Genomic DNA, 19,254 nt, shown 5'->3' with positions numbered 1-19,254 from the left:
TTTTCCTTTTGGATGTGGATCAAACCACAATGTTGTAAAGCTTATTCGTGTGTTGACTTTGTAATGCATAAAAAAATGTATCTATTAGAATTAAGAAGCCAAGACAATGACACTTAATTCTTCATATGCTATTTAATTAAGTAGACTTTGATACCTTGTTTCATTTCTATATTATTTATAATATTGTTTCTTGTCAATGAATTATTTTTTAAAAATACAAAATAATTTTAAATTTCAATTTTAGAGTATGTTTGAAGAATGTTAATTTAATTTGCTTAAAAAAAGTATTTTAATAAAATTTCTTCCAAAACTGTTTTTCAAAAGGAAATAAGAAAAAGGGAAGGAAATTAGGCAGTGATATGTGAAGGAAAACAAAATAGAATACTAAATAAACTCAGAGCCCAAGAAGGCATGTGGGAGTTCTTTTGTAAAGCAAAGATCTCAAGAACATGATGTACCTATGCCTACTACTCATAAATGGAACATGAAAACGGTTTGGCCATGAAGAACTCCACAACTAATTGTCGCCAAATTAAGAAGATTGAACAAAACTTGAGAGAATGTTTTTCTTCACGGTGAACTCGTCTGCTTTTGCTGGGCTTACTGCCTGCATTTGATTGAAACAAAAAGAAATGAAACGAAGTTGTCAGCTTTCATTCCAATATTTCATTCAGAGAACTAAAGATATTCTAAAACTAACTGTAACGAAACTCGAACGGCAATGAATAAGAACCTCTTGACAGGTCAAATCGGATGTGTAATTATTGGAATAATTGTTGGAGATTCAAATGGTGGATATGCAAGCATGATAACTTATATGTTGTTCTATATCGCCATGAATCTAGGAACTTTTGCTGGCATTGTATCATTTGGTCTACGTACTGGAACTGATAACAAACATTCGAGATTATGTAGGATTATACACAAAAGAGAATCCTCTTTTGGCTCTCTTATGTAGGTTTTTTCATTCATTTTGGTGTAAATAAGACTCCTCACGAGTGTTTCTTTTCAATAAGACTCCTCACGAGTGTTTCTTTTCAATAAGACTCCTCACGAGTGTTTCTTTTCAATAAGACTCCTCACGAGTGTTTCTTTTCAATAAGACTCCTCACGAGTGTTTCTTTTCAATAAGACTCCTCACGAGTGTTTCTTTTCAATAAGACTCCTCACGAGTGTTTCTTTTCAATAAGACTCCTCACGAGTGTTTCTTTTCAATAAGACTCCTCACGAGTGTTTCTTTTCAATAAGACTCCTCACGAGTGTTTCTTTTCAATAAGACTCCTCACGAGTGTTTCTTTTCAATAAGACTCCTCACGAGTGTTTCTTTTCAATAAGACTCCTCACGAGTGTTTCTTTTCAATAAGACTCCTCACGAGTGTTTCTTTTCAATAAGACTCCTCACGAGTGTTTCTTTTCAATAAGACTCCTCACGAGTGTTTCTTTTCAATAAGACTCCTCACGAGTGTTTCTTTTCAATAAGACTCCTCACGAGTGTTTCTTTTCAATAAGACTCCTCACGAGTGTTTCTTTTCAATAAGACTCCTCACGAGTGTTTCTTTTCAATAAGACTCCTCACGAGTGTTTCTTTTCAATAAGACTCCTCACGAGTGTTTCTTTTCAATAAGACTCCTCACGAGTGTTTCTTTTCAATAAGACTCCTCACGAGTGTTTCTTTTCAATAAGACTCCTCACGAGTGTTTCTTTTCAATAAGACTCCTCACGAGTGTTTCTTTTCAATAAGACTCCTCACGAGTGTTTCTTTTCAATAAGACTCCTCACGAGTGTTTCTTTTCAATAAGACTCCTCACGAGTGTTTCTTTTCAATAAGACTCCTCACGAGTGTTTCTTTTCAATAAGACTCCTCACGAGTGTTTCTATTCAATAAGACTCCTCACGAGTGTTTCTATTCAATAAGACTCCTCACGAGTGTTTCTATTCAATAAGACTCCTCACGAGTGTTTCTATTCAATAAGACTCCTCACGAGTGTTTCTATTCAATAAGACTCCTCACGAGTGTTTCTATTCAATAAGACTCCTCACGAGTGTTTCTATTCAATAAGACTCCTCACGAGTGTTTCTATCTACTATTATCTCAAAATAATAGAGTTATTAATGACAAACAAAACCAAGAAATAACCCCTCTGCGGTTGAGCTCGAGTAATTAGCTAGCTACTAGGCTTTTTTGGAACAAAAACTCCAAACAGAGCATTGCTATTTCATTTAAAAGACTAACCTTCTCGAGTATGCGCTGGATCCTTTCGATCTCGGACTTCGCATAATCACCACCTTTCTCCAGACATTTTTTAGCAGATTTCAAGTATATCTTCCCATACCTGCAGAAGAGCAATCAACAACAATGAAAACACTTTCTACCTAATCCAGCAATTAATTCCTGGAAATATAGATTTTTTTTTCGTAAGAGGAAATATGGTAAGCTACAAACAATCTGACGCTTATTGAATTACTATATGTTACTGTTCTTAAGAAACTGAATGCTAAAATCAAATAAAGAATTGCATACTTTGCAGGTGATCCGCTGAGCTTTCCAACTTCTTCTTCCATCTTGGAATAAATATTCTTTTTCTCTTCATCATTGCTAGCAGCTATAAACTCCTTCACCAATGAATCTAAACTAGCAACTATACCCGCCTGCAAGAAAAATCACATATTTGAGCAGACCATAAAACAAGAATATAAAATTTGAACATTGTCGTTCGCTAACATTGGTTGTAAGTTGTCCCTTCACGTCACGATTGGTCCCGGTCTTTTCGTTGATGAAATTAACAAAGTCACCAACATCTCTGCCACCATCGTAGTCTTCACCATCTTTGTTGCCTTTTGGGAAGAATTTTAATGTAGGGAAACCACTAATGCCATACCTGTAATATAATTGGATACCGACCCCTTTAATATTAACTTGGAGAAAACACTAAAAAGACAAACCCCATGGCAAACTAATATACATGTAAACTTACTTTTCAGCTAAATCCTTGTATTTGTCAGCATCTAAGTTAGCGATTACGACGTCATTTTCCAATTTAAATGCTGCAGCCACCTTTTCATAAATCTGAGGGAAAATATAGTACGATATTAAATTGTTTATTATTCATGATAATTTACCAACAGAAGCATAAGAAGAAAACTACATACTGGAGCAAGGTTCTTGCAGTGGCCACACCTGAGATGTAGAGTTTAATTAGATACTTCAAAATCATACTAAAATAACACACAAAAAAAAAAAAAAAAAAAAAAAAAGGAAAAAGTTAGATACCAGGGTGCATAAAATTCAACCAGCACATCTTTGCTTGAATCTAGAACAATCTCGTTGAAATTATCTGGTGAAAGCACAACCACAATGGATGGAATTGATGATATCTTCACATTGGTTCCTGGAAGAACAGTAATCGGGGAAATACCAAAGGCCATTAGTTATATCATCTAAAGTATCGTATAAGTGGGGTGGGACTTCCTAGATACAGTTTCATGAAACTTTGATCAACATCTATAGTACAGAGAGTTAAATCTGAAAACAAACTTACTGGGTTCATGCTAAAAATGCATCTAAATAACTTTATGATATGTAAGACGTTCTTTGGGGATAGGTTAGCAAAAGAGACGGAAAGAGTTTTAACCATTATACAATCACAAATTATTAAGGTGCACTGTGCATGCCTAGTAGCTATTCATATGTCCCCATCAAGAACGATAAAGCCAAGAGTGAAATGCAAGGAATCTGAACTAAAAGCGTTAGAATGGAGTACATTCTTTAAATCAGACAAAGCAAATTGGGTGTTTACAAAAATTTAGCACGTTAAAAAAAAATGATTTTACAAGAATGAACAACTACCTCCCAAACTGTTCACAAACTCGGCAAGGGCTTCAGCTGTACGTGGACCTTCATATCTGTATAAGAGATTGAAAAGTGAAGTTTATAATCAATATAATAAACAACCAGTTTTCAGATAAAAATATAATGCTATGAAATAACTTCCTCATTACTATTTACGAAATAGCTTTCCTTACTTTTGTGGTTCAAGCGATCCCTTGGGAAACCATTGAATTGTTGGGTACCCAGAGACCCCATATTTACTGCATACGCCCTTGTGCTCATCACAGTCGACCTACACAATATGATTAAAAATTTCCATATTAACTCTCGCTTTCGAGTAACAAGGGTAAATAATAGAACAAAAGCATTTCAAAACAACTGCAGATTTGAGCCAAAATGCTTGCGAACATGTTTTTTTTTTTTTTTTTTTTTGTACGAGTGCTGGTGGATGGGGCAAATTTTAGAATCTAATAGTCATGGCCGGGCACCAAAGATCATATCCACAAAATATCATTAAAAAAACAGAGTACGGAGATAATGTTGATAACCTGACGAATATTAATACAATTGATACAGAACCACGGTAAAGAACTGACCTTTCCGATCAAAACAGATTTTGCTTTCTTAAAGCTGCTTCCAAGCTTTTCATAATCTGGCGCAAGCTTCTTACAGTGCCCACACCTATTACAACGATAGGGTAAACTTTCAGTATTCATATGATCGGGGAGATAAACTACGAGCAATTGGAAATATCCCTCGATGCCTACAGGTATCCACAAGCAGGAGAAAACCTCCCCAATGTGATTAATTTCGATGACTACTTCTCTTTTAGTAAGAACTACAGCAAAGGTGAGTTCAAAGAATGGGCGGATCAATCTCGACACAGCATACAGATCTGGCCCAGGCCATGATAACTAAGCTACAAACACAGCATATGACCGACGCGACATATGACAACCCCCTCCATAGACATATAAAATGTTACAAAAATAAGAAAAGAGCATTTCCGCCATCGATCATTCATAATTCCACTTTATATTCTCTTCTAAAGAACAAGAACAGACAAGGAGATTACCTACAAATTTCCAACCGTAACATACAGATCTACAACCAATCAATCACAAGTAACAATACATAACTGTCCCAGTTTAGAATCGAGACATTGCACAAACTATTCAATTTCAAATCACAAGAAGACGGATTACCAAGGAGCGTAGAACTCAACCAGAGCTCCTCTATCTTGACCGACTTCGTCCTCGAAGTTCTCCTCCGTCAACACTACAACATCGTCGGCCACTGCCGAAGACAAAAATAAGGCCAGTGCGGCAAACGCGAACCAGATCTGATGCTTCGCCATTTTTACGATCACTTCACAAAGCTTCGAATGAAAAATGGGAACGAAATGTTGTAAATATCGGGAAATCGGGCGGCCGATTGAAGCAGGTAAAGTTTGACTCGGAATTTATACTCTGCGGACTCGCTTATTCTCTCACCCTATATTATTCCAATGGACTGTTGATTTGATCTGGTGGCGCAAGGCGATTGGTTGATGCTTAGGATACACGATTCTTAATATGGAGAATCTTCCACTTGATTTTCACTCAAAGTATTGACGTGTTATATTGACGTGGCGAACTGTGATAGGTTGGAGTACGTGGAGATCCGGTGTGGCTTTTTCGGAATTTGTTTATTTTTTAATTCATTGGGCTTGAAATCAAACACCGTGGGCCTTAAGCCCATCTGATGCCCGGCCCAATTTACTTTTGGGTTTGGGGTCTAGACAAATTTTAAAAATTAGATATAAATAGTATTTTTTATAAAAAAAATAAAAATTTTAAAATAACTAAAAGAAAGTCTAAAATTAAATTTTTTATAAATAAAATGGTTATTAAATACCACCATGAAAGAATTAATAAAGAAATTCTAAAATAGCAATTTCCACGTAGTTTTTTTTTTTTTTTTTGGGTTAAAATTTTCATAATAATAAAAGAACGCAATATTCCCCCCATAGGCCACGACAAAAGGGAAGCATTACGTGGCAAGATATGATTGGCTGAAACTCAATAAGCTCGAATTTGATTGGTCTGTATGTAAGAAGAACACGTCGCTAAGCGTAGTGACTGGGCAAGGTCTTCAGCTTGGCCATATTTTTGTTTCGGTGGAATCGACTCGACGACCAAGTTCAGGCGACGACTCCGGCTCTGAATTCCAGAGCGAAGATTTGGATTCAGAGAGAGACAGAGACAAGAAGCAAGTTCGTTTAATCGTCGTGAGAAATCCAGTAATGTGCCTTGTTGATCTGTGATCGATTCCACGAACTCTGAGTAATTTCTTTGAGAGATCATTCCATTTCCCCCCTTTGTGTTTCTTACACCATTCGTCACTCTCCCCGATGGCGCATCGGAGAACGAAACTCCTCTTCGTTGTTTGTGCCCTCTGCTACGTTCTTTCCGCCATTGCAGGGTATTGTTGAATGACCCTACATTCTCATAACCTGCACGTCTTTGTAGCCTCATTGCAATGGCTATTTCATCTCGCTTTGTGCTGGTTTTTCTTGTTTTTGGTAATCAGGAAGAACTATTACGACATACTGCAAGTGCCGAAGGGTGCGTCAGAAGAGCAGATCAAAAGGGCGTATAGGAAGCTCGCTCTGAAGTACCATCCTGATAAGAATCAGGGAAACGAGGAAGCCAGTAAACGATTTGCGGAGATTAGCAATGGTAATATTGTCCTCCTTTTGATGTTTCTTTTCAAGATTGTGATATTGTTTTTCAGATTCAGGATTTATTAATTTGGCTGTTTGATTTAGCTTATGAGGTTCTATCCGACGGAGAGAAGAGGAACATTTATGATAGATACGGAGAGGAGGGTCTGAAACAGCATGCTGCAAGTGGAGGTAGAGGTGGAGGGATGGGGATGAACATTCAGGATATTTTTAGTCAGTAAGTTAATTTATTCTTTACAATATTGAGTTTTCTCTAATGAGTTAGCCATGGTTCGCATAATCATTACAGTTTTCTTGTGTTTATTTTGTTAAATGAAGTGCATTATTGGTGAAAGATGCCTATATGGTGGTTGATCTATGATATTCCCATCTATGAATTCTCCAATTTAGTGTAGATTTGCACTTCCATTTTGTGTTCTTGATTGAACTTTTGGGTGTTTTCAATTTGAGAATTTGTGCCAGTACTGATCATTGTCATTGTAAAATTTGAAGGTTTTTTGGCGGAGGAGGTGATATGGAAGAGGAAGAGAAAATTCCTAAAGGTGACGACGTAGTTGTGGAATTGGATGCGTCATTGGAAGATCTCTACATGGGTGGTTCATTGAAGGTAAGATTTCCCTATTGCATTTTACATAATTGCTCAATATATCCATTGGAGGAAGAGATGAACTCAAAATCTAGCCAAAGAAATTTTAATAATTCCCCTAGTGGCTATAATGTCAAAGGAGTTCTTGCCTAATTAGGCCAAATTTGTTGTATGGATTCTTCTGTTAGAGGGCTTCATATCCGTTATAGAATTTAGAAGAAAACACTGTTATCCACGCCTTTCTTCCAACTAGTATGTATAAATGATACAATGGATCTCCTTTTCACTCTGGAGCTTTGGAGTAGAATTTTTGTGCATTTTCATGAATGGGTTGGGTATAGATGCCTTGAAGGACGTGCCTTTTTCCTTGCTTGTTTTTTGTGGCCATTACTTTTGGGAGAAATCAAAGACTATGCTTTTAATGCCTTTAGAGCCATCTTATGGGAAGTTTGGTTGGAGGGAAAAAATGGCAGGGTCTTCGTAGGAGAGGAAATTGATGCAGGACTTATGTGATGAGACTCGTGTTTTCATATTCTTTTGGCCATTTGCAATTTTCTTTCCTTGATTTGTATCTATTGGAGAGGACTGTTGGCATTCCTTACACTCTCTAAACTTTTTGCCTTGTAATTTCATTTGATTATGAAAAATGTCATATATTAGGAAACTATTTTCATAACTGTGCTTTAAACGAAGTAGTTTTGGCTACTGTTTACCATTTAAACCTTTGCCACTCTCCCATCCCAAAAGTTATCAACACCTGCCATTGTGGCTTTTGTCTCTTTCATATTCCTCAGAACAGATTTGATCGACCGAACACATTTCTTCCTTTTCAATTTCAAAATTTAAGACTATTAGCCAACATACTTCTGTAGCTTCATTCTACCATTCTAGTGGTGATATCCCATGTTATTATTATTTTTTTTTTGTCATAACAGTTTAGAGTTTTCTTCTGGCGTAGATTGCGATTTTCTTCTTGAATGTATGCTTCCCCCCCCCCCCCCCCCCCCCCCCCCCCAAGTATTTAGATTGGCAAATTTTCTAAAAACTGTTATCAACATTGGATTCCAGGTATGGAGGGAGAAGAATGTATTGAAGCCAGCGCCGGGTAAGAGGCGTTGTAATTGTAGAAATGAAGTCTATCACAAGCAGATTGGTCCTGGAATGTACCAGCAGATGACAGAACAAGTAAGTGTACTTGTTTAACTACATTTCTTATGAAGATACCAAACACTTGTTTACAGATTTAATTTTTCTTGAGCTCATCATTTTCTCCTGAAGTTACTTAAGGTTTTAATTGTGCTATCTTTTACTCTTGCAGGTCTGTGAGAAATGCCCCAATGTCAAATTTGAAAGAGAAGGATATTTCGTTACTGTTGATATTGAGAAAGGGATGCAAGATGGGCAAGTAAGAAACACTTATCTTCATCTGGATTGTTCAATGAGTCATATGCTGAATGATGTCATATTAAAGACAGAATGCCGTAAACATATTGTTTAAAGTTATAATATTTTTTAAATAAGTGATTTCTATGACTTCGAATCCCTGAATTTGAGATATTTGCAGTGAATAGTAGCTGTTCAAGTGAATTATACATGAAATTATATAACCTTTTATGAACAAACAATCATTTGGTGTTTGCAGGAGGTCACTTTCTATGAAGATGGTGAGCCAATGATTGATGGAGAAGCTGGAGATCTTAGGGTTAGTGTTTATCCTATTATTTAACTTATTCCATTGTGATTGTATTTGCTGAAAGTTTTGAAAATCCCCAATTTATGTTCGACAGTTCCGTATACGCACGGCACCACATGACATTTTCAGAAGGGAAGGCAATGACTTGCATGCCACGATCACCATCACACTGGTAACTGAAATTATAGTATAAGAACTTATGTTCTATAGTTAATAGTGTTTGTGCATGACTTTGACTTTTTTCAAGCTGATGAGACTATTTACCTATGTGATTTCCTTTGAGCCGTTGATCATGCACGTCAGTTTTTGAAGCTTGAACTCCAATATGCTGCTCTTTTTTCATGGGTGAAATTTTTTATGTTTGGTGGTTTAATTTTGATTTTAACTTGTCATGGTATTATAAGCTTTTACAACCCTATGGTTATTGAACTTTTTGGATACGTTTTCTTACATATCGAAATGTCGATCTAGGATGCTTGTGCTCTGACTTCTTTTTTTTTTTTTTTTGCTGAATTTTAACCTCGTATCCACTCAATCAAGCTAGTTAGCTTGGCATCTTCTTGAATATCAAGGTTAATATGTCGAACCGTTTCGATTTATTAGGTACAAGCCCTTGTCGGTTTCGAGAAAAGTCTCAAACACCTTGATGAACATTTAGTCGAAATCGGAACAAAGGTGAGCCAGAGGAGTATTTTTATAGCATTTTCGGATGCTATCCATCAAGTCCTTAATAGATCAATTACACCTCATAATAACTTCTTCTGTTACTCTGATTATTACTAGGGAATTACAAAACCCAAAGAAGTAAGGAAGTTCAAAGGAGAAGGCATGCCATTGCATTTCAGCACAAAGAAAGGCGATCTCTATGTCACATTTGAGGTCTTGTTTCCCACATCACTAACAGAGGATCAGAAGACAAATATCCAGAAAATTCTGGGTTAGTTAGCAGCAGGTTATATAGATTTTGCAATTCTTTTTCTTTTTTTTTTTTGTTGCGCTCAAGCTCAAAGATGCATGCATACCCATTGTAGTAGACTGAAAGATCATTAAGAAAATTTGGTAATTGCTGAGCCCTGCAGAAGTTTTGATTGATTTATTTAACAATGATGTTATCTATGATGATATTGATCTTTGATGTTGTTGACGGATGATGCCTCTTTTAGGAACTCGTCTTTAAGTTGAAAAGTCTTGGAAAAGAGTAAGGACATCCCAAATGATATTGCTTCATGTAAACATTCTACCACTCTCTGATTATTAGAATTTGACAGAGTAATCTAATCTAAATTATGTCTCACTCAAAAATATACAGAGATGGCCTTCAAGCATGGCTCTAAAAACCACCCTCGTGATTAATCGACTCATACTACAAATTCAGTTCCTCAACTTTGAGGCATGTATCTATTTAGTTCTCGAGCTTTTAAAAGTATAAGATCAATAAATTTTTGTTAAATTAGTTTAACTTATGCATTTCAACGTTTGTGTATATATATATAACAGACCTGTAATTGTGCGACATTCACTTTCCAACGACAAGTAAGAGTGGACTTGTAATTGTGCGAGTGGACTTGTAATTGTGCGACATTCACTTTCCAACGACAAGTAAGAGTGGACTTGTAATTGTGCGACATTCACTTTCCAACGACAAGTAAGAGTGGACTTGTAATTGTGCGACATTCACTTTCCCACAACAAGTAAGAGCGGACTTGTGATTGTGCGACATTTACTTTCCAACGACAAGTAAGAGTGGACTTGTAATTGTGCGACATTCACTTTCCAACGACAAGTAAGAGTGGACTTGTAATTGTGCGACATTCACTTTCCAACGACAAGTAAGAGCGGACTTGTGATTGTGCGACATTTACTTTCCAACGACAAGTAAGCTAAGTCAATTCGTTCTTGCGTCGCTTACGACCATAAGCTAAGTCAATTCGTTCTTGCGTCGCTTACGACCAAGCTACGTATGCTCGAGTCTCTGGCCTCGATTTTAAGAGAATGCCTCGATTTTAAGAGAATGTTTTAGAAAACGAGGGCAAAGAGAGATTTTCGAAAGAGACGTTATATAAGCAAGCAAGAGAGAAATAACAACTGCAAGGTTAGGTATATATATATATATATAGATAAAACACTTGTTTTGACCTCGAGAGAACAACTTCCTAAAAATTAGTTCAGAACTAATACCTAAGTTGTTTGCTCTCTCAGATTAGGAGATTCTAACAAATTGAAGGTAGCCAAGTCAGAAGTAATCACAGATAAGGTATTAAAAAGAAAAGAGGTGTTTATTTCATTAATTCCAAAAGGAGTGCGTAGGATAGGGAAGGGAAGGGAAGGGAAGGGAAGACCCCACCTTTACAAGTAGGTTGGGGCTAAAGCTAATTGCTTTGCTTTAACCTGTCTACCGTGGACCCTTTGGGCTGCAGAAAAAGGTAGCTTCAAATGCCTGTCCTGTCGGTTGACCATATTGACATGAACTTTATCCGTGCAGCAACAGATGACCCCCAAATATCTTCCTATCATTACTTTGGTTTCTGCTGTAAACTCTACTGATCCACCTTCTCATCTTCTTCAAAAGCCTTTTTCAGCTTATCTTCATCTATCTCGAAAGCTCTCCTTGCCTGTTTCAGCTCTTCGTTCATCGACAACAGTTCCGTAGAACGGTTCAGTTTTCGTGGGTCCTAAATCGTACAAAATCATAAGGGTTAACAAGTTTTCGCATCAAATCTCAAGTTCAAACGATTGCAGGGTTTGAGCTTTTCCAACAAAAAGAAAAAAAAGGCCATGAAGCCACAATTTCAAGAGTAACAGTGACACTAGGAATATTTCATAAATATTGCCTCCACACGAAAGGAAAGTACTGGGATCTTTCTATCCTTAACTTTCAAATTCCGTCAATTTTGAAAGAACTTATTGTTAAACTCTTTCAGATATGAATCCATCAGTTCTTTCCTTTCAAATTCCGTCAATTTTGAAAGAATTTATTGTCAACCTCTTTCAGATATGAATCCATCTGATCTAGAGGGAAAGAACTTTCATCAGTATCTCAATTTCAATTCAAACATAAGTTTGATTCACACTCCATGTTCTGAGAAACCGTCCCTTTGGTAGTGACAAACTTGGAGATTAATGTGACCCCAGTAAACTAAAAGACCATTTGGGAACGATATGGAGTGTTAACCATTTGCCAGCACCTAATTTTAGATCAAAACAATGTAGCTAATCTCTTTACGTAATCAGCGAACCCCAGAAAATCACACATGGAATGATCTATGATCTACAACAGAAGCTGGTACACAAGAAACGTATGCTTACAGAATGCACGGAAAAGAGTCGAAATAATGACTAACAGCAGAACAGCAGCCCCCACTTGAAAAGTTTAATAAGTCAATGTCTTTACATAAAGGATGCCATGTTGCATAGCCAAATGACGAGAGAAAAGTTCATTCATTGATATGTAAACATACAGAAAATGTAACGTACCTTGCGCATTAGATACAAAAAGTCTTCTACAGATAGTTTTCCCCTTTTGGATCCAATCTCCTGGGCTTTATACACCTGAAAAGAACATAAAATTCAGATAATCCTTACTCTACCACGTTGGTTTAGCCAGGAAGACTTAATTATTGCACAAAAACTCTTACCAGTTCAGTTATGTACTCCACAACTATGTCCTCCATAAGTGCTACAGATTCTGGAAGGGGCTGTAATGCATACAAAAACCAGCTCTTAATGAATATTAAGAACCGTAGCTTCACGATTTCGAAATCATAGTTCAGCTCTTTTGGCTTGCTTGTTATCTGATTTCTCTATTGTCATTCAGGGATTGAAAGCTTTAGAAATTTTGGAAAATACATGGAATATTGATTAGTTCTTTCCAATTCTCTTCAGGCAGGTATGCATCTTTCTGGGGGGATGGGATAGTCACTTGCATTAAAAATTAACATATCAGGAATCATGGAGGTGTCTGTTCTTATGATGAAAATATCTCCAAAGAATCGTTGTCCAACTATCCTAGACTCCCAAGAAGAGCTAATGTGAGATCCCAAGTTGATTGGAGAGAGGAACGAGTGCCAGCGTGGACGTTGGGCCCTGAAGGGGGTGGATTGTGAGATCCCACATCGGTTGAGAAGGAGAACAAAACATTCTTTATAAGGGTGTGGAAACCTCTCCATAGCAGACGCGTTTTAAAACCTTGAGTGGAATCTCGGAAGGGAAAACCCAAAAAGGACAATATCAACTAGCGGTGGGATTGGACTATTACAAATGGTATCAGAACTAGACACCAAGCAGTGTGCCAGCGAGGATGCTGGGCCTCGAAGGGGGTGGATTGTGAGACCCCACATCGATTGGAGAAGGGAACGAGTGCCAACGAGGACACCGGGCCTAAAGGAGGGTGGATTGTGAGATCCCACATTGGTTGGGGAGGAGAACGAAACATTCATTATAAGGGTGTGCAAACCTCTCCCTAGCAAACGCGTTTTAAAATCTTGAGGGGAAGCCCGGAAGGGAAAACCCAAAGAGGACAACATCGGCTAGCGGTGGGCTACTGTTACAGCTAAACAATCGAAGTTTTATCTACTAGAATTTACTCACTTTCTAAGGTCTACACAAGATTTCAACGAAAAATATACAGCCATGGAAGATGAGAAGCAGAAAAAACAACAACAAACAAGTATCAAAAGGAAAATTTCAGGTTTTGAATTTCCATGGAAACAAACATAATCCTCCTTTCTTTATAAGTTAGAACAGAATGAATATATGATAACTTTCACTTACATTGGCGTCATCTCCAAAACCATACATCATGTGCTGCACTGAAAGAACAGAGGATCACATAATTACATTTTCACATAAAAATTTGCGCTGAAAAATCAAAGAGGAAGAAAAGGAAAACCAGTTACATTCTTTTTGAAAAACCCCTCGTTTGCGCTTAAAAGAAGTTTCAGAGGGTTGAGATGATCCAGTTCTTTGCTTTGAGGACGATCCAGCTGATGGATTATTCATCTTCACGATCTTCCCACAATAATCAAGGCGAAAATAATCTAAACGCGAAGATAAAATCATCAAATTAAACAATATCAAACATCTATAACCATCGAGCCACTAGATTGAAAGAATCCCAAAAACAAATTCCGACTATACGGAATTATAGCCGAAGGGAACAACATCCTGAATTCGAGGGAGAAAAGATAAACCCTAATGAAAAGTTACAATATCAAGCAAACATTCCAAACAGAAAGGGGAATTTCAAAGTGGAGCGCCTCGGAAGAGTGAAGTAAATTTACTTGTCGTTAAAATACACGCCGATAAAGATGAAAAGAAAGAGAAGTATTAGAATCTGCTGAGATTGAGTCACGCTTCTCACCGGAGATGGAGAATCCGAATCACCGCATGAGATTCGCCGGAGCTTAAACTCTTCTGCCGCCAAAGGTGTTCAATCGAGAAATTCCAAAAAGCTGGGGCATTAAAAATAAAAAATTAAAATTAAAATTAAAATTAAAATTAAAAAAAAAAAAAAAAAAAAAAAAAAAAAAAAAAACCTTTAAAACCGATTTTAGGGTTTATATTGAAAAAAAAAAATTAAATCTCATCCAATGACCACCACCAGACTTACTACTAGATAGTATCTGTTTTAGTCTGTTATGTATCACCATCAACTTTATGGTAGTAAATATTATCTGTTTTAGTCTGTTACGTATCACCGTTAATCTCACGGTTTTAAAACGTGTCGGTTAGGGGAGGTTTTCACACCCTTCTAACGAACATTTTATTCCTTATCCCCTCTCCAACCGACGGAGATTTGAGAATATTAAAAGTACGTATAAAATAACAAAAAGAAAGTTTATCCACAGATAAATACTTTTTAAAATAAAAAATAAAGAAGTCGTTACGTTTATTATTTGATAAAGTCGTTGATCGAAATTTTTGTAGGAATAACGTGTATATATATATATATATATATATATATATATATATATATATATATATATATATATATATATATATATATATAATTCAAAATGAATTAATACTCTAAGAGAACCATTTTTATAAATAAAAATAAAAATAAGTTGAAATAATAATCAAAATTCAATAACGTATAAACTAAAAAAAACGACATAACATTATCCAATTCTAAAAATTGAAACAAACTCTATTTTGAAAAATAAAAATAAAATCTCCGGTCTGAAAAATCGGACGGGTTAAAAGCATGCCACGTGGAAAATCAGACGATCGAGGCGTCGGGTAATCGGGCGAGTTCAAGTTTATCTGTAGTCGCAGGCGAGTAGGAGGATGGCCACCATGAGAAGTCGTGTACAGAGAAAGATAGCAACGTAGATTTTGCGGACACGTCAGGGACCTGTGTTGTTATGTGGCACGTGATATTCACGCTCCTGACGTGGCGAAAACCGGATAGCTCCCGAAACTTGGATGAGCCCACTCACGCGCTTCCGTAGGAAGAGACTAGTGCAAAACTGCGTCGTTTAAGGCTATCCGATGCTGACGACGTCGTTTGTACCTGTAAGAAAATTCATGGAAGGTAGGTGACCTGTTTGGATACGTAAATAGCATAGCCCTCCCCTTCGGCTTCCTTTTATAAATGCACACTTTCCTGGCGTCTCTCTCTCTCTGCCTTTTCTCTCTAAATTTTTGTTGGAATTTCTCGACGGAGTTCAACAAGGCAACTCAAATTCAAAGATCGTGGTGAGCATCGGAGGCTTATTTGTTGGCTAATTCTCGCGTGAATCTCGTTTAAGTATCGGAATCTGATTCAGATTTTTATAGAACGATCAATTTTTTATACTTGAAACCTAAAGAAGAGACAGAGTATTGTATTGGAAATCGGTTTTAGAGAAGACGAAATGATGGATAGCTTCTGTTTGAATCCTGGAATCCATGGAATTGCTTCGTCGTTATCAGTGAATGCGGCTCTTGATGTTCGTGGGAATCCGTCTAAGGTCAGTACGGCCGGTCGGTCCTCATCGGCAGTTGAGAAATCGCAGAAAACGATTTCGCCGTCTCCGTCGTCTACGTCGTCTACGTCGTCGTCTTCATCATTTCTGAAGTTTTCTTTGAAGTATCCCTTGCAATCTCTATGGAATCGGAGTGGTGAGGGTGGGGATTCGAGGCGTGGCGGTTTGGCGCTTGACGACGCCGTTTTGGTGGAGAGTGAAGACGGTCGGAGAATCGTTCCTGAGGAGGAAAGTAGAAATGTAGCAACCGGATCGGAGTGGAGAAGTGAAAACTGGGTGATGAAAATTTTGCATGTGAGATCTCTGTGGAGAGAGGAGGGGAAGCAGGGAAACTCGGAAGATGAGCTTAGAAACGAGATGGAAAAAGACCGTGTGGCGGAAGATCGGGAAATTTCTTGTGATGAGGAAGAGTTTTGTGATACTTGCAGAATCGTCGAGGAAGAAGACGAAAAGGAGATTGAATTTGATAAACACTCGTTTTCGAGATTGCTTCGACGGGTTTCCTTGGCCGAAGCGAGATTATATGCTCAAATGTCGTATCTGGGAAGCCTCGCATACTCCATTTCCGAAATTAAGGTACAAAATTTGATTAAACAACGACAATTTCGTTCTTCACCGTTAATTAATAAATTAGGGAACTCCATGTTAAGATTTGTGTGCTAATCAAGCAATCTAAGTGATAATAGACTATAAATTGCTTTATTCTCCAAAGAAAATTTACAGTTATAAGAACTAGTAAACGATCTGGAATGCATCTGCTCTGTTGCTCTGTTGGTTTATCGAATCAGTTGTTAATTTTTCAATCTTTTGTTGGTATCAGCTTCTTTTTCTTTCATGTTATTGAGCTTCAGCGAGCTTAAACAAATAAGTTTTGATTGTTTCGTTGAAGATCCTTTAAAATCTAATTTCATTTTTGTTAATCCAGCCGAAGAATCTGCTGAGACATTATGGTCAACGTTATGTAACTTCTTCAATAGAAAAGAGGGAATTGGCTATGAAAACTGAGAAAACCCAAGAACTAGCTGAATCTAAAGAGGCTGAAAAGGATTTAAACAATGATGAACAGTGGGAAGAAGTGCAGAAAAAGAATGGACATCAAATAAGTGCATCTACTGCTTATGGGATTGCTGCTTCTGCTGCTTCTTATTTGCATTCTCATACCAAAAAAATACTGCCATTCAGATCCACTAAAACTGAAGATTCACTTGAAGCAAATCAGGACAATGTTGATAAGATGAACTCAGATATGGCTTCTTTGATGGCAACCACCGACTCGGTTACTGCTGTTGTTGCTGCAAAGGAGGAAGTGAAGCAGGCCGTTGCAGACAATTTGAATTCAACTCGGTCGTCACCGTGTGAATGGTTTGTGTGTGACGACGATGAGAGCAGTACAAGATTCTTTGTCATTCAGGTACATTTCCCGTCCCCCTTGCCAGAAAAATAAGAAAATGAAGAGTAGCCTAGGCGTGAGATTACTCGAGGCTGGCATTTGATCGATTTTAAAGATCTTTTGTTATTTGGATTGGTTCTTCTGAATGTTAATTTGATGCTAAAACAGTTCTATAAATGTTAATAAGTACCTAATTTATATGGTCTCTCTTTCATTGGTGTAGGGATCTGAATCACTGGCATCTTGGCAAGCAAATTTGCTTTTCGAACCCGTTGATTTCGAGGTACAAATTCTGGCTTCGAGCTTTTTAAATTGATGCTGTAATTTGTTGCGTAGCATGCCATAAATGTTGAGATATGATGAATCTAATATGCAGAAAACTGATCTGTGTGTAAATGTCTTGTTATATAGGGACTAGGTGTCCTTGTCCACAGAGGAATCTATGAGGCTGCTAAAGGAATGTATGAACAGATGTTGCCTGATGTCCTCGAACATCTAAAATCTCACGGTGACCGCGCAACCTTTCGATTTACTGGACATTCTCTCGGTGGAAGCTTGGCTCTGCTTGTAAATCTCATGCTCTTGATAAGAAATGAGGTTCCAGTTTCTTCCTTGCTTCCTGTCATTACATTTGGTGCACCATCCATAATGTGTGGAGGTGACCGCTTACTTCGCAAGCTCGGTTTGCCTCGGAACCATCTTCAAGCTGTAACATTACATAGAGACATAGTACCACGAGCCTTCTCGTGCCAGTATCCGAACCACGTAGCTGAACTTCTTAAAGCTGTCAACGGGAACTTCAGGAATCATCCATGTCTAAGTAACCAGGTGAGCTTCAAATCTTTTACTGATCAAAAATACAAATGCCTGGTGGGTGCCATAATCTAAATTATGAACTATCTGAACTGCAGAAATTGTTGTATGCTCCAATGGGCGAGCTTGTAATTCTGCAGCCCGATGAGAAATTCTCTCCTAGCCATGATCTTCTTCCTTCAGGTAGTGGCCTGTATCTTTTAAGATGTCCACAATCCGATGCCAATGATGCAGAGAAGCAGCTCCAAGCAGCACAGATGGTATTCTTAAACACGCCGCATCCACTCGAGACCCTTAGCGATCGATCCGCTTATGGTTCGGGGGGAACAATCCAAAGAGATCACGACATGAGTTCCTACCTAAAGTCAGTTCGAGGAGTGATTCGTCAAGAACTAAACCGCATAAGGAAAGCAAGGAGAGAACATCGGCGAAAAGTCTGGTGGGCTCTCATGGCTCCAGGAAAGGTCGATATAGGAATTGTGATCGGACGGCCTACCATTTCGATCAACCTCGGGCAGGACCAGTTCAAATTCTCCGGGATCCTGCAAACGGGAAGAGAATCATTTCAACGATTCAGTAGGCTTGTTGCTTCACAGCATATGAATCTGCTTGTGTTGCTATTGCTCCCTGCTAGATTGCTACTCTTTGAAGTCAACAGGGTAGTTGGTTAAAAGTTATTGTTCATGTTCTTATTGTTCTTACTGTTCATCTGGTTTCTTGTCGCATTTTTGGTGGAGCTGGATGGATGGATGGGCTGTCTGTACAAATGTGGGTTCAATTGGTTGGCCAAACAACAGTTAGAAGATTCTTTATTCATTGGTTCCAAAATGTAGACAGCAACAACAACAACTCATGTTGCTAATTCAATGTAATGTAGCAAATCATTTGTCAAAGTCAATCCTTTTACGAATCAAAACAACTTCTCACATTGTCATAGTTTGTTGGAACTTCCTTTCTACCTTCAACAATCAGTTGCTTGTACGCTACTCTTGGTTCTTTGTCTCCTGTTAATTTTCATTGGCCCTCTCATTGACAATGATCCATCGTTCCGTTACGGATTCAAGTGTTATTCTCTACGTGGCTTTTTAAGGATGTCGTCAAATCTCATTACTCAGCAATAGAAACTACCCGGTTAGAATCTCAACTCTAACCTCAACTCAATCGCGGGGGCAAGCGGGCGGGGCGGGCGAGCGCGCGGGAATGTTCCGACACCGCCCCACCGTGCGCGTTCCGCCACTGCACCACCGCCG

General features: G+C 37.9%; 4 protein-coding genes across 6 annotated transcripts; 2 read left to right on the top strand and 2 right to left on the bottom strand.

Moving 5' to 3' along the window:
* Positions 1–362: 362 nt before the first annotated feature.
* Positions 363–5,268, bottom strand: LOC111807443 (putative protein disulfide-isomerase A6). The gene is made up of 11 exons (XM_087129373.1): positions 5,035–5,268; positions 4,426–4,510; positions 4,024–4,121; positions 3,848–3,903; positions 3,272–3,389; positions 3,151–3,178; positions 2,976–3,067; positions 2,723–2,879; positions 2,522–2,649; positions 2,234–2,333; positions 363–607 (listed from the first exon to the last, which is right to left on the bottom strand). Exons 1-11 carry the CDS (start codon positions 5,184–5,186, stop codon positions 533–535), a joined length of 1,089 nt encoding a protein of 362 aa, XP_086985499.1. The 5' UTR covers positions 5,187–5,268; the 3' UTR covers positions 363–532.
* Positions 5,269–5,948: 680 nt separating this feature from the next.
* On the top strand, positions 5,949–9,977 carry LOC111806377 (dnaJ protein ERDJ3B). Its single transcript, XM_087128807.1, has 10 exons — positions 5,949–6,292; positions 6,401–6,549; positions 6,639–6,771; positions 7,047–7,161; positions 8,209–8,325; positions 8,459–8,545; positions 8,783–8,842; positions 8,928–9,005; positions 9,437–9,508; positions 9,617–9,977. The coding sequence occupies exons 1-10, from the start codon at positions 6,222–6,224 to the stop codon at positions 9,773–9,775; spliced, it is 1,041 nt and encodes a 346-aa protein (XP_086984933.1). The 5' UTR covers positions 5,949–6,221; the 3' UTR covers positions 9,776–9,977.
* A 1,113-nt stretch (positions 9,978–11,090) lies between these two features.
* TAF13 (TBP-associated factor 13) lies at positions 11,091–14,304 on the bottom strand. Of its 3 annotated transcripts, none has more exons than XM_087128848.1 (6): positions 14,193–14,304; positions 13,729–13,869; positions 13,604–13,641; positions 12,469–12,633; positions 12,308–12,382; positions 11,091–11,505 (listed from the first exon to the last, which is right to left on the bottom strand). In XM_087128848.1, exons 2-6 carry the CDS (start codon positions 13,829–13,831, stop codon positions 11,371–11,373), a joined length of 516 nt encoding a protein of 171 aa, XP_086984974.1. In that variant the 5' UTR covers positions 13,832–13,869; positions 14,193–14,304; the 3' UTR covers positions 11,091–11,370. The 3 variants fall into 3 exon arrangements, with proteins under 3 accessions (XP_086984974.1, XP_086984976.1, XP_086984975.1); XM_087128850.1 differs by having other exon boundaries at positions 12,469–12,528; XM_087128849.1 differs by having other exon boundaries at positions 14,113–14,281.
* Positions 14,305–15,433: 1,129 nt separating this feature from the next.
* LOC111807173 (phospholipase A1 PLIP2, chloroplastic) lies at positions 15,434–18,940 on the top strand. The gene is made up of 5 exons (XM_023692764.2): positions 15,434–16,377; positions 16,727–17,212; positions 17,415–17,474; positions 17,603–18,019; positions 18,103–18,940. Exons 1-5 carry the CDS (start codon positions 15,691–15,693, stop codon positions 18,673–18,675), a joined length of 2,223 nt encoding a protein of 740 aa, XP_023548532.2. The 5' UTR covers positions 15,434–15,690; the 3' UTR covers positions 18,676–18,940.
* Positions 18,941–19,254: the final 314 nt, after the last annotated feature.

Source organism: Cucurbita pepo, chromosome 12, assembly GCF_057944985.1.
Source record: "Cucurbita pepo subsp. pepo isolate OVF chromosome 12, ASM5794498v1, whole genome shotgun sequence".
Lineage (NCBI taxonomy): Eukaryota > Viridiplantae > Streptophyta > Magnoliopsida > Cucurbitales > Cucurbitaceae > Cucurbita > Cucurbita pepo.
The sequence above is the reverse complement of the archived record's forward strand: the minus strand, read 5'-3'. Positions and strand labels throughout refer to the sequence as shown.

Excerpts from the sequence above, each read along its gene's own strand:
- LOC111807443 (XM_087129373.1), bottom strand. The coding sequence starts at position 5,186 with ATGGCGAAGCATCAGATCTGGTTCGCGTTTGCCGCACTGGCCTTATTT. Across the intron at positions 2,650-2,722 it reads AGGGACAACTTACAACCAAT|GCGGGTATAGTTGCTAGTTT; the intron begins GTTAGCGAACGA and ends TTTTTCTTGCAG. Across the intron at positions 608-2,233 it reads TCCAGCGCATACTCGAGAAG|GCAGTAAGCCCAGCAAAAGC; the intron begins GTTAGTCTTTTA and ends AATCAAATGCAG.
- LOC111806377 (XM_087128807.1), top strand. The coding sequence starts at position 6,222 with ATGGCGCATCGGAGAACGAAACTCCTCTTCGTTGTTTGTGCCCTCTGC. Across the intron at positions 6,293-6,400 it reads GTTCTTTCCGCCATTGCAGG|GAAGAACTATTACGACATAC; the intron begins GTATTGTTGAAT and ends TTTGGTAATCAG. Across the intron at positions 8,843-8,927 it reads GAGAAGCTGGAGATCTTAGG|TTCCGTATACGCACGGCACC; the intron begins GTTAGTGTTTAT and ends TATGTTCGACAG.
- TAF13 (XM_087128848.1), bottom strand. The coding sequence starts at position 13,831 with ATGAATAATCCATCAGCTGGATCGTCCTCAAAGCAAAGAACTGGATCA. Across the intron at positions 12,634-13,603 it reads GTTTTGGAGATGACGCCAAT|AGAAATCAGATAACAAGCAA; the intron begins GTAAGTGAAAGT and ends GAATGACAATAG. Across the intron at positions 11,506-12,307 it reads TTTTGTATCTAATGCGCAAG|GACCCACGAAAACTGAACCG; the intron begins GTACGTTACATT and ends TGTACGATTTAG.
- LOC111807173 (XM_023692764.2), top strand. The coding sequence starts at position 15,691 with ATGATGGATAGCTTCTGTTTGAATCCTGGAATCCATGGAATTGCTTCG. Across the intron at positions 17,213-17,414 it reads CAAGATTCTTTGTCATTCAG|GGATCTGAATCACTGGCATC; the intron begins GTACATTTCCCG and ends TCATTGGTGTAG. Across the intron at positions 18,020-18,102 it reads ATCCATGTCTAAGTAACCAG|AAATTGTTGTATGCTCCAAT; the intron begins GTGAGCTTCAAA and ends TCTGAACTGCAG.